Consider the following 12,938-nt stretch of genomic DNA (forward strand, 5'->3'; position numbering starts at 1 on the left):
TTTAATGGGGGGCCAGTGTGGGGGGTCTCAGTGGAGAGGAGAGAGATTCCAGGGGAACAGTGAGAGCAGAGGATTCAGGGGGTTCAGAAGTTCCCTTGGAAAGGCAGGAGGGGGTTTTCGGCCCTCGCCCTCCTTGGCAAGCAGAATCTGGGAGGGAGGGCAGGTGGCGCAGGGGTGGGGGCAAGCGTGCTGACACCAAGAAGCCTGGACATATGGATTTCCGTCCACTTGCCCTTACTCTGACGGAAACTGGTAAGGTCGGTCAAGACGTTGAAATCCAAGTGCCCTTGGGCGGCCAGATCGATCCATTGTTCAGTGAATATTTGGGCCAAGCGCTGGTCAACAGGAAGATCAGGCCTCTTTGGGTTACGGAGGACACACTCTAAAGGTGTTTTGGGATCAGGTTTGGAGGCAGCAGACCCCATGGCGGATTAGACCTCCGGTAGAGAGAATGAGCCAAGAGGCGTCCCCTTGGGTATAATCTCTCAACAGATTGGAGGGTACAGGGAAGTACCCACTAGGCGTCCAGGAGATGAGAGGATCCTTAGGGTACCCCTGGGGCACCCGGAATGGATGGGGAGTGTTCCTGGCATGGCCGTGACTATGACAGAAACTCTGGAAGTCCAAAAGACAGGGCTGGGGTCCCTTACCTTCCCAGCCTCATGACAGCAGGAGAGGTCCCATGGAGGGGCTCTAACCTAGAGGCCTCCAGCCCCTCCAGGGTTTCCCTGCCAGATGTTAGGTTTGATTTGGGAGCAGTGGTGGTCAGAGGCAGCAAAGGCGAAAATACCAGAGTCAGGCTTTGGGGTTTAATAAAACCAGCATAATTTACGCGCTCTCGGGCCCAGGGCGCTCTCGGGCCAGGTCCCTGGGCCTCGGCCTGGTCCCTTGGCGAAGGCAGGCCAGTGGACAACAGGAAAGTTCCTGCTGGCGGGAATGTTTCCGCCATGTTTCTTTTCCCTCCCCCCAGACCTTACATGCTCCTGGGCAGCCCCAAAGTCTGAGTCGCCATCTCCAAATGGCTTAGTACAAACGTTGCACGGATCATTATTATTACTATTAAAGCATGAGAAGTCCTTTTGGGGAGCAGACTGACTTGGCACCCCAGGGAGGGTAGATGGTGCCACAGGATCTAAGTTAGGATCCTCCAGGAGGCCAGTGGAGTCCTCAGAGCGATTTTCCTGGATCTTTAGTCTTTGCTTCGGGTCCAGACCAGAGCAGGCTTCCACCACGACTGCCCTAAGCGCTCGGTTCTGGGTGGAACCCGCAAGTGCAGAAGCGTTTTCGGATCTTGGAGTTCAGTGCGGGCTGGGTGGGGAGGGAGCTGGCACAGCCTTTCCCAGCGGCCTGGGGTCGCGGGGTCGCTGTTCCGGGGTAATTGGAGTCCAAGTCGTGTTCGCGATCCGGGGTTCGGAAAGTCCTCCCACGCAGTCTGCATTTTCACAGCCGCGGGCGAGAACCGGAAACGTCCAGAAGCGCCCCGACCCGCCAGCGTCCCATGTTCTGTTACTCCCCACAAACCTCGGCCAAGTTCAGCCCTCAGGTCCGAAAGGCGCCGCCCACCGTTACGTAACCCCCAGGTGTTTCCCTGACGTGGCGGCGGTGCAGGGTCTATGCAGAGACAGGCTCCAGGTGTCCGTGAGTCCGGGGTCCAGAGGCGCGAGTGGAGGGACAGAAAGTAGGTGGTGGGGCCAAGCAGAAAGGGGCTGGGGGAGAAGTGGGGTCAGGGGAGGACAACCCTAAAGGCCAGGTGGGGAGATGACAGCCAGACCAAGCTCCTGGGAGGTCCCAAAGCCTGGGTCTGGGGCCATCATGGCTTCCCCCATAGCCAGAAAGGGGGAGACTGGCCCCTCTCTCTTAGCAGTCATCTCGAAATGCCTTGGACCAAACTTACCAATGATTACTTTTGTTATTATTAATTATTATTAAAATATTCGCAGTCCTTTTGGGGAGTGAGCTGAATGAGATGGTTTGCAGCAGCTGGAACACCATAGGAGCTCCTGGAAGAGCAGACATGATGGAGGAGAGGGCAGGGGCCAGGATCAGGGAGCTGGGTTCCTTCCCCTGTCTGCCTTATCACCTTGTGGAGTTCAGTGGGAAAAAATAGCGGCTGGGGCCGGCAGGTGGTGTGGTGCTTGGGGGCACTGGACGCCCACATGGCCAATCGCAGTTCGAGTCCCAGACCTGGCCACTTTATATTTCTCTCTCTCTCTCTCACTGTGTCCCTCTCTGGTCAAATTAAAATAACTAAATAAATTAAATTAAATTAAATAATTCTTTTAAAAAAAGGAAAAGAATAAAGAATGGTTGTGAGAATAGGACTAGATCCAGTCCCTGATGTGCTAAATAGGTGCAGGGTCAAGATAAATGAGGAAAATGCGTGTAAACCCAAGAAACAGCTCAGATCTGGGATGCGTGACATTTCCATCCACAGGGAAGTGTAGGCCAGGGGCCCTGGTGGAAGGCATATAGCGATGGGGATAGCTCAGCTTTAAGAAAGGAAAAAAAGTCGCAGGGCTGATAAAGATGGGATGGACAGGGTTCCTGACCCTGCAGTGCTCATGGTCTGGTGGCAGGGTGGTATAAGGGGTGACATGGGGTTTCTGTAGCAGTGCTGGTGCCATCGGGAAGGTTCATGGGCTGAAACAGTGGTTTTAAAACCTTGTCTGCACGTTGGAACCACCTAAGGGGCTTTAAAGGGTGCTGAGTTCTAGGTCCACCCGCAGTACACTGATTGGATTGGTTTAGCTCTGGCCTGGGCATCCGGGCATTGAACACTGTCCAGGTGGTTCTACCAAGCAGCTAAGTTGGAGATGTTCCAAAGACCAAGAGATCCATGTTGCGGATGGGGCTAAGCTTTGTAAAAGGCTTTCAGGATGGTATTATTATTATTAATATTGTTACTGAGATAGAATTCACGTGTGACATAATTGACCCTTTAGATTGGACAGTCCAGTGACTTTTAGCATAATGGTGAAGTCCTGCCACTGTCCGCACTGGCTCAGGGAACCAGTCTTTAAGATTGCAGAGAGGTGGGTGGGTTAGAAGGCAGGGCAGTGTGATCTAGGGGAGGGGAGTGCTTAAGCAGTGGGCCCTGGTGGGACAGGGTGAGGAGACCAGGGAGTCTGCAATTCAGAGGAGATGTCACCAGAGAATTGGGGTGGGGGTGTCAGACAGCAGATTGTGACAGCTGTGCATGGCTTGGGGCATTCTGGTTACAACTGGGACAACTGTTTAGGGAGCAATACTCCAGGATGAAGGTAGATGACAGATTGGGCTGAAGTGCTGAAGTAGTGGCCATGGAATTGAAAAGTGGCTGCAGGCCAGCAGGTGGCTTGGTGGGCCTGCACTCCCATGTGGCCGACTACAGTTCAAGTCCTGGAACCAGAGGTTTGAAAGTCACACTGGGCATGAGGGCATGCATGACCAAAATTGCAGGAGGGAAATGGAGAAGGGGTTGTGGTGTGGTCATCCCTCCAGTGGGATGATTTCCCACTCTCTGTCTCTCCAGCGAGGGCTTGCATCCTATAGCAAAAAATCTCTCTCGAACAAAATAAAAATAAAAAGTTGCCAGAGCTGACTGAGAGGCAGGAGAAAGAGGGAATCAGGAGGAATGAAGGAAGGGGCCAGGGGCCAAACCCAACATCCTGGGAGGCTGGCTCAAGTGCAGATTCCCAGTTGCCCTATGCGGACCTCCCTGAGTGTGCCCACGATCCAGATTGGCTGAGGCTGGGGATGGATGGCAGCATCAGGACTCTGGAAGGTTCTGTGAGGTTCCTGTGGCATGTGAGGGGCAGGCTGGCCCAGACTCCAAGAGGTCCTAAGGCAGGTTGGAAAAGGGAATTTGGAGCGAGGATGTTGGAGTGGATGAAGACCTGCCAGGTTGACCTTGTCATCTCCCAGGGGCTGAATAGAGAGGCCACCAAGAAAGCAGCCCTGGCTGGATCTTGGAGCCAGAGGGAGGAGAAAGAGATCAAAATGGCTGAAAGGTCAGAGAGAGTTTGAGGTCTCTTTGGAAGCTTCTGAGAGACAGCTGGGGCTGAAATCCTCACCTGGTATGCAAATCTGGTCACTGTGGCATTGCCAGTCATGCTGACAGTCACAGGGGCGGGGCGGCGGTTTGTGTTGCGTCTTCTCTAAGGTCGTTCAGGGGTAAGAAGGAAAGAAGACGCCCTGAGGAAGAGCCCTCTAGAGGCGGGGTGCACACGCCCTGCTTTGGGGTGGCGCAACCTGACGTCACTGGCACAGTCTTTAAAGTGATCAGCTCCGACAGAACTCGGATCTCGCCCCCTCAGCATTTGGCCCCACGTCCCCGCGCGTCTCACCCCGGGACTCCTGTGTCGCAGGCTGTTCTAGCCTCTCCTCTTTCTAAGCCCCAGAGTTATCCCGGCAAAGTTCGTCTAGGACTTGCAGACCAGGGCCTGGGGTTGGCGAGTCCTAGCCCGCCTTCTCGCTCGCGATTGGCTGGAGGCTCTCCTGAGTGAGTGTCCGCGGACTGCGCACCGGCGCGAGTGTCAACACAGCACACGCTTTATCCTCCGGTCCCCACTCTTCGCAACGCCGCGGTCGCGTGGGCTGCCCGTTTCGCGGGAGCAGGGATGCGGGCTCTGGAGGTGCGCCCAGCCCTGCCGTTCCTGGTCGGAATTGGCTTTTTTGTACTGGAAGCCGCTGCGGGTGAGCGGGGTTCTTGGATGTGCGCGACTGCGCGGGCGTCTACCCGGTCGGGCGGGTGTTAGTGCGTGTGGCCCGGCCACCGGGCGGTGGGCTCTGGCGGGGTGTCTGCGGGAGATGGGGGGGTACGGGCGGCGGTGCCGGGGTCCGTGGATCGCCCGCACCCCGCAGTCCCGCTTTCCTCATTGCTTTTCTATTCTTTCAGCGGTCTCCTCTGCGCTGCTCGCCGCGCCCGGCACTCCCCACCCCTCCCCGCACCATCTAACCTGCGCGGTTCTCTGGTCCCCTTGCTGCACCTGCTCTGCCTGCTGTCCTCTGTTTAAAAGATATGTTATTATATTTTTGTTTTATTTTATTTTAATTTATTTCACTGACATCGCAGCCCTTCTAGCAGCCCAGGGGTGCTTCCAGGGTTGCTCTTCCAAGGGCTCCAAGGGCCCGTCGAGGTCCGCCACTCAGGGGACACTTCCCATGGGCTTGTGGGGCTCTTCCTTTCCTTCAGTCCCTGGAGCCCAGTCCTCTCCCTGAGGACAGAGCCAGTCTCTGGTCCTGGGCAGGGGTTTGGGGGTGGGGTGGTGGAGGGGTTGGGGGTGTGGGGAGGCTGAGTACCAGGAACTAAGGAGGTGAGTGCAGGCAGAACCACTCTGCTCACAGCCGCCAGGCAGGGCATTCCTGTGCTTGTTCTCACACGGGGTTCTCTCCTGGCTGCCCCCCAGCCCACCTCAACAGGCCCCCTCTGTCCTGGACCCTCCCCTCCCTGCCCTCCCCTCCTGTCTACAGTTCTCTGATCCATTCTAGGGTGTTCTCACCCCTCATTCCCTCCCTGTCTCACCCAGGTCTCTGCCTCCCCCTTAGGTGTCTACAAGGAGCCCTCCCAGAGGTCACCCCATGTCACCCCGACCTCCTCCCAGCTTCCCTCACCCTAACTTTCTGGTGGTGCCTTTGTCCAGGGTCCTCTCTCTGTCCCCACTCCCCTCCAGTCCCCAGAAGGGAGGGGGTGGGGCTTGCTGAGAACTGCAGACACCCCAGACCTCCTTCTGGGCACCCCCTCCTCCCTCTCCAGGGCAGGCTCTGGCCTCACCAGCCCCACCCTGCTACAGTGCCCTCCATGACCCTCAGGTGGGGCTCAGCCTCTCCACCCAGGGCACCTCACCCTGCTGCACCCCTACCCACCTGCACTGGTTCCTTCCTGAGCTCTCACTCTCACAGGTCTCCCCTCTGTCCTCACCTGGAGCACCCCTCCTCTCCTGTCCACCCTACTCCAGGATCTCCCAGGCCACCCCTGCCCCACGCTCACCCCACCTCTCAATCCTTGCCCTGGACATTCATCTCTTGCCCTTCCCATCTCCCACCCTCAAGACCCAGAAAAGGCCCTTGGTCCAGCCCTTCCCTCCCTTCCATCCCCCTCTTCTGGTTCCTGTCCCCAGGGCTCTCTCCTGCCCTACTCACCTGTCCACCACCTTCAGGTGTCACTTGGGGCTGCTCTCCCCTCCTGGGGCCTTCTCCCTGCACCCCCTTCTCCTGTGATGGTTTCTGACCCTCATCCCGGTTTGGGGTGTGACCTGCCCCTCTCACCCCTCCTGCCCCCACTCTGCAGGCCCTTCCCCAGGCTGGGATTTTACCCATTTGCTGGATTCTCTCTCCTCTGGCCAGAGCCCCGGCCCTTTCTGTTTTTACAGGATTTCTTGGTGTACTGGACCCGTCTCTCTTGTTACGTACTTGTGAATAAATTAGACACAATATAACTCTTAGTGTTTAGCAGTGTTTGAGTGGATAGTTAGTGGCATTAAGTACGTCCACTTTTTGGTGCAACTTGGAACTCTGCAGTTAAGAGTTAGCAGCAGCTTCCCGTCCCCCCTACCCTGGTCCCTGCTCACAGCATTCTGCTTTCCGTCTCTGTGAATTTGGGTCCTCTAGGCGCTCATATGAGAGGGTCCTATAATGCAGCATTTGTCAGTTTTTATGGCTTATTTTACTTCCCACAGTGTTTCCAAGTCATTCATGTGGCAGCGTGTGTGATAATTTCCTTACTTTTGAACGTTGAACTATTGTACACCTCTATTATATATACATACTGTATATCTACACACACACACACATATACACCCTCTATATGCTGAATTCCCTTCATCAGCGGGTCGTCACTTGGGCTACTGCGACCTTTTAGCTGTGTGACTAATGCTCTGTGAACGTGCGTGTACAGATAACTCCTCACGTCCCTGCTGTCTGTTCTCTACTTAGCTGTACCCCCTGACGTAGAAAGGGTAGAGCAGAGGTAATTCGTTTTCATTTTCAGAACAACCGCCATGTTGTCTTCCACACGCTTTGTACCTCTGTACATTTCTTTCCTTTCTTTCTTTCCTTTCTTTCTTTTTTTTTTTTTTGAGAGGTTTTTACAATAGGGTACATGCACTAGTGGAGAGACAGACAGAGAGACAGAAAGCGAGAAGTCACCCCCTGGGGGCATATCCATGTCGCAATTCCTTCTCCTCCATTCTCCTTCCAGGATTTTGGGTGCACAGGTGTTCAGCATGAATTTTAAGCCACTGGGTCTAGGACTCAAACCATGGTCAACTATGTAGCGGTCCAGCAATATAACCATCATGCCTATCTAGTCTTTCCATAAGAGAGAGACAGAGCCAGCACCCCCAATGGGGTCTCAACACTGTGATCCACCTTCAGTCTCTGCCACTCCTGGATCATGGACAAACACACATACCCTGGAGGTCTCCCGGGGGTTTTTGTATGTGGGTTTTTTTGGTTTTGTTTTGTTTTGTTTTTAATAAGTTTTTTGTCATAGGGCATGTGCACTTGCCAGAAAGACAGAGAGAGGCAGAAAGCAAGAAATCACCCCCCCCAGGGAGGATGGCCACACCACAATCCCTTCTCCTCCATTCTCCTCTTGGGATTCTGGGCACGCACACATGCCCAGTGGGAGTTTAAGCCACTGGGTCCAAACTCAAACCACGGTCGTCTACATCAGAGCCCAGTGACATAGCCTTCATGGCAACTACTGCAGAATTTTTTTTTTTTCCAAAGAGAGATTATTTTGTATAGGGCACGTGAGCTTGCCAGAGAGACAAAGTGGGAAATGACCTCCGGAGGGGATGGCTGCGCCGCAATCCCTTCTCTTCTGTTCTCCTCTCGGGATTTTGGGCACGTGAACACAGGCACCAACTGTGACTTTTAAGCCACCCAATCTGGTACTTGAACTGCTGTCAACTATGGTGGGAGTCCAGCTATGTAACCATTCCGCCATCTGCTGGTTCTAAGGTCTCCAGACTTAAACTAGGACCCTTCCTACATAAGATTGCCTTGTAGAGCTTTGAGTTTTCTTGCTTCCAGTTTTTAAATGGAATAATTTCAACTTATCAACTACATGTTTTTCTTTTTTATTATGGCTAGAGTGTGCATACATTTGCTGAAGAGAGACGGAGAAAAAGAGAGAGAGAATGTAAGAAAGCATCCTCTGTGGGAATGGTCAGGCCACAGGCTCTTCTCCATTTCTCCCTACTTTAGAATTTGGGGCACACACACACGCACGCACCCAACATGTCTCTTGAGCCTCTGGGTCCAGGACTTGAACCACACATTTGGCCATGTAAGATCTAGCCACTTTAGCCACCACACCATACACTGGCCCCAATTTAGTCTTTCTACAATTTTTATTTTATAATTTCTTATTGCCATTTATATATATATTTTTTCTTTTGCCTTGTTTTTTAGAGAGAGAGCTGTTTGCTATCGGGTGTGTGCACTCTCTAGAGAAACAGAGAGAGACAGAGAGCAAGAAAGCGAGAACTCACTCCCCAGGGAGGGTAGCCACACCACCGAGATTTTGGTCACGTACTCACACAAGTCCAGAGTGAGTTTAAGTTACCAGGTCCAGGACTCGAACCATGGTCAGCTATGTGGGAGTCCAGAGACGTGACCATTACGCCATCTGCTGATCCCTCTTCTTCCCATTTAATTCTGTTCATCTTTGCAGAGTGCAATGTGGTTTTCTCTGATGTTGGGGCTGTGAATATTTAGAGTCATTATCGTGGTGGTTTATTCCCTTTAATCCTGTCTAGTGGCCTCGTCTCCTCTCACTGTTTTCAGCTGGAAGTCTGTGTCAGCCAGTATCAATCTCAGACTCCAGCTGTTTGTTCCCATTTGCAAGAAACACCTTTTTTCAGCCCTTCACTATCCATCTGGGTGTGTCTTCAATGTGGTGTTTCCTGTAAGCAGCATAAATAGGGCTCCGGGCTCCTGTGTTTTGCGGGGTTTTTGTATGTTTTTTCCTATCCACGGAGCCTATGTCTTGTCTTGTCTTTTAACATCAAGAATGTTCCGTGTTGGTTCATTTGGATTTTGTGTTTGTACTGATTCTGTCCTGCAGTCCATTTTTCTCACGTACTCATTGGTCAGAGCACACACCTGCCAATCTGATAATTATGTTATTTGCCTTACGAAATCATATCACTTGCATTGAATATATAAAAATATGACCAGCAGATGGCATAATGGTTATGGCCCACATGGCTCACCATGGTTTGAATCCCAGACCTGGCCACTTGAAACTTGTGTCAGGCGTGTGTGCACACGTGCCCAAAATCCCTAGAGGAGAATAGTGGGGAAGGGATTGCAACGTGGCCATTTTCCTGTGGGGAGATCTCTCACTTTCTCTCCGTCTCTCTGGAAAGCACATGCACCCTATAGCAAAAATCTCTCTCTCTCTCTCTCTCTCTCTCAAAAAAAAATTATATATAGCCATCAGAAAACTCATGATGTATTTTTGCATAGAAAATAATATGTCATGTCTTTTTTTCTATAACCCAATATGTAACATCATCTTTGAAGCTTTAAAACAAGTGTTAAAAATCTTTTTTTTGTTATTATTTTCTACTGGTAAAATTAAGATTTCTGGGGGCCAGCAGGTGGTATGGTTGTTGAGGCTTTGGACTCCCAAATGACTGAGCAGAGTTCAAGTCCTAGGCCTGGCAGCTTGTTTTCTCTCACTTTCCCTCTCTCTCTCTGTCTCTCTCTCTGGTGAGTACATGTGCCCTGTAGCAAATTAAAATAATAATAGCAATAATGATAAATAAAATAAAAGGAATACTTCTTTAAAAAGGTAAGATTTCTGTAATTACTAACAGAGTTTAATGTCTGTCATCAAAAGCACTTTATAGAGGCCAGCAGGTGTCATGGTGGTTAAGGTGCTGAACTCCCACCAGGCTGACTGGTGGTTCCAGTCCTGACCCTTGCAGCTTGCTTTCTCACTTTATTTCACCCTATAACAAATTTTTAAAATAATAACAATAATAAATAAAATTAAATAATTCGTTAAAAAATCTACAATTACCAAAAAATTCTACTCATGAAAGCTTTTTTTGAAAAAAAAAGAAGTATTTTATTTTATTTTATACATCATGATTATTTTAATTTTTTAATTTGACCACAGAGAGACAGGGAGTACGAAAGTGAGAAAGCAAGCTGACAGATCTAGAACTCAAACCATGGTTGGCCATGTGGAATCCAGTGCCTTAACCACACCACCACCTGCCAGCCCCCTCATGTAAAGCTTTTACAAGACCTAAATTCAGGGGTAGAGGAGTCCTGGTGCTCCAGGATGTATTGTAAAGGGGTGCTGGCAGCCCGTGGGCAATTTCCCAGTTAGAGACAAAAAGAGGTCTCGAAGGAGGTCCCCTCAGTCCTGCAGTGTGGGACCGTGTACCCACCGGGCGTCCAGGAAGCATCCTTCCCTGTGGGCCGGGTCCTCTGTGGATTACCTCTCGGCGTATAATTCAAGAGCCGGGAGTGCCGGCAGGAGTACCTGGGCTTACCTGTGCCAGGACAGCTGTCCCCTGCCTGGGTTTGTCTCTTTCCCCTGAGCCAGCAAAGGAAATCATTTGAATTGTGTGTCCTGAGCTTGGAGCTGTAAGAGGAGGAAGACCTCCCCCAAACCTGGACTTCACAGTACCCCGAGATAGGCCTTCCGCCTCTGCTCGCCATGTCTGCATGCCTGCGTCAGGATCAAGTCCAAAGAGAATGTGAGAGAAGTTCTTAGAGTTCATGAGGCAGAAACAAGTGATGTGTCTGCAGGGGGAGTAGGTGAGCTCCAGAGATCCCAGTAAAGCCCTGAGGAGAGTTTCAAGTATGTGACAATGTGGGGGCCAGGCAGACAGAGCAGTCAGCTTACAAAAGAGGCAAGGAGAGGGGGCCTTTGGGGAGACTCTCAATAGATCTGGCCTCACAGAGGCCAGGCAGCATGGTATGAGCGATAGAGAAGGGCTCCGAGGGATGCTGTGATTGCCCGCCTGTCATAGAGCAGACCATCGAAAAAGTGCGCCCTGACACTTGTTCCTACTGTGAAAGGCCTGCAGAGAGATAAACCTTGTATGACTAGATATGACCGGTAAGACGCACAGCAAGGAGCAGTCAGCTTGCTCCGGTGCACGGTCAGGAAGACCAAGAGGATCATGGTGCTCCTTCACATGAGAAAAGGATGTATTTTTTTTAATTTTTATTATCATTATTTATTATTATTTATACATTCAATCATTGTGCATCATTGACTCCCCCTTCTACCCTGGGGGGTCTCTGCAGATGTGTCCGAGCACCTGCCCTCCCCACCTCCCCTGATTACTCTGCATCCTTCTGTTCTTTATTTCTCCTCCCATGCTCTTCTCCTTGCATTTCAAGCCCTTACTCTTGTCTCTGTATTTATACACATTTTCTCATCCTCTCCCTCCCCTAGGGCACAACCTTCCTTCCATCTTTGACCTTCTTGGTCCTGCCTTGCCCCCTGCAGGCGAGTGTCCCATGGACCGCCCACCATCACCCTCGGGCAGCCCGGGAGCCCCTCTCCTGCACCTGTCCTGTTCTCCTCCCCATGTTTATTCCTCCTCCATTCCCTGCTTCCTTTCCCCTTCCTACCTCCTTTCCTATTTTGTTTGAATTTGACCTCCTCATCCTTGTCCCTTTGCCAATCTGTTTTCCATGTCCTCAGAGGGTCAGGAACGGCAGACTTCCGTTACACATCTGATGTGTGCTTGTCTCCAAGATGCAGTTTCATGTGGGGCTCCCTCTTTTCCAGGACCCCACACCCTGCAGTATACCCTCACTGTGGGCTCCCAGGACACATATGTGCAATCCAGATTTTATGGTGAAGTATTTTTGAACGGTCAGCACTTCCTGCACTATGACAGTGAGAACGACAGGGCAGAGCCCGGGGAAACGTGTGCAGAAGCCGTCCTGGGAGCAGAGACCAGGAATGCAGAAAGCAAGCTCGTCAAAGAGAAGGGGCAGGACCTCAGGACCACTGTGGCACGCATTGACAACCTGCATAAAAGAGGTGAGAGTGGACGGGGCAGGAGCGATGGAGGCTTCTCCAGAAAAGTTGGGGTGGGTAGCAGGCACTGTCTCTGCCCCCAGAATGTGGCTGGGGGTAGAAATGAGGAAAGGGAGTCTAGGGGACTTTGCTTGCAGGTGAGCTGGTGCCCAGGTACCAGAGGGGAGACACCAAGGAGTGCCAGGGAGGGCCCTCTGGGCTGGAGGTTCCCACCTGGGCTGACAGAGGGGGCGCCCAGGGAGTGGAGAAGTCACCACGGGGTGGGGGCAGGCCTGCATTCCTTCCAGGAGACCTGGGGCTGTGAGATCCAAGAAGACGGCAGCACCAGGGGCTTCAGGGACTTCCGCTATGATGGGGAGCCCCTGCTCTCCTATGACCTGAAGACTCAGCAATGGACAGTGCCCCGGCGCTCAGCTCAGGCTCTGGCTGTGAGTCTCCAGAGGTCCTTGGATGAAGATGCCGCAGAAGCCCGGAAGCACTACGACTATGTGCAGAGAGACTGCGTGAAAAACCTGGAGCAGTATCTGCGTTCCTGCATGGACTTCCAGAAACCAGGTACTGACCCTGGGCAGGGGCCTGTCCTCCATTACACTGGAGTCTCATCACCCCAAACACTGGCCAAAGGTACCTTCCCCATGCTGTGGGATAATTGCATGTCTTATTCTTTTCTTTTCTTTTCTTTTCTTTTCTTTTCTTTTCTTTTCTTTTCTTTTCTTTTCTTTTCTTTTCTTTTCTTTTCTTTTCTTTTCTTTTCTTTTCTTTTCTTTTCTTTTCTTTTCTTTTCTTTTCTTTTCTTTTCTTTTCTTTTCTTTTCTTTTCTTTTCTTTTCTTTTTAAATTTAACCAGAGAGGGACTGAAAGAGAGAGGGTGAGAAAATAAGCCCACCTGGTCCGGGACTAAACCAGGGTCAGCCGTGTGGGAGTTCAGTGCCCTT

At 51.7% G+C, this 12,938-nt stretch overlaps 1 protein-coding gene across 1 annotated transcript in view; it reads left to right on the forward strand.

The window, feature by feature from the left end:
- The first annotated feature begins 4,298 nt into the window (after positions 1 to 4,298).
- The window catches only part of LOC102501658 (MHC class I polypeptide-related sequence B-like), a 20,049-nt gene continuing 11,409 nt past the window's right edge, over positions 4,299 to 12,938 (forward strand). The window contains exons 1-3 of the mRNA XM_027767058.1: positions 4,299 to 4,674; positions 11,750 to 12,007; positions 12,275 to 12,644. Coding sequence (XP_027622859.1) covers positions 4,599 to 4,674; positions 11,750 to 12,007; positions 12,275 to 12,644 — 704 coding nt within the window. The 5' untranslated portion in view covers positions 4,299 to 4,598. The remainder of the gene's footprint in view (positions 4,675 to 11,749; positions 12,008 to 12,274; positions 12,645 to 12,938) is intronic.

This window comes from Tupaia chinensis, unplaced genomic scaffold (assembly GCF_000334495.1).
Source record: "Tupaia chinensis unplaced genomic scaffold, TupChi_1.0 Scaffold143901_1, whole genome shotgun sequence".
Taxonomy (NCBI): domain Eukaryota; kingdom Metazoa; phylum Chordata; class Mammalia; order Scandentia; family Tupaiidae; genus Tupaia; species Tupaia belangeri.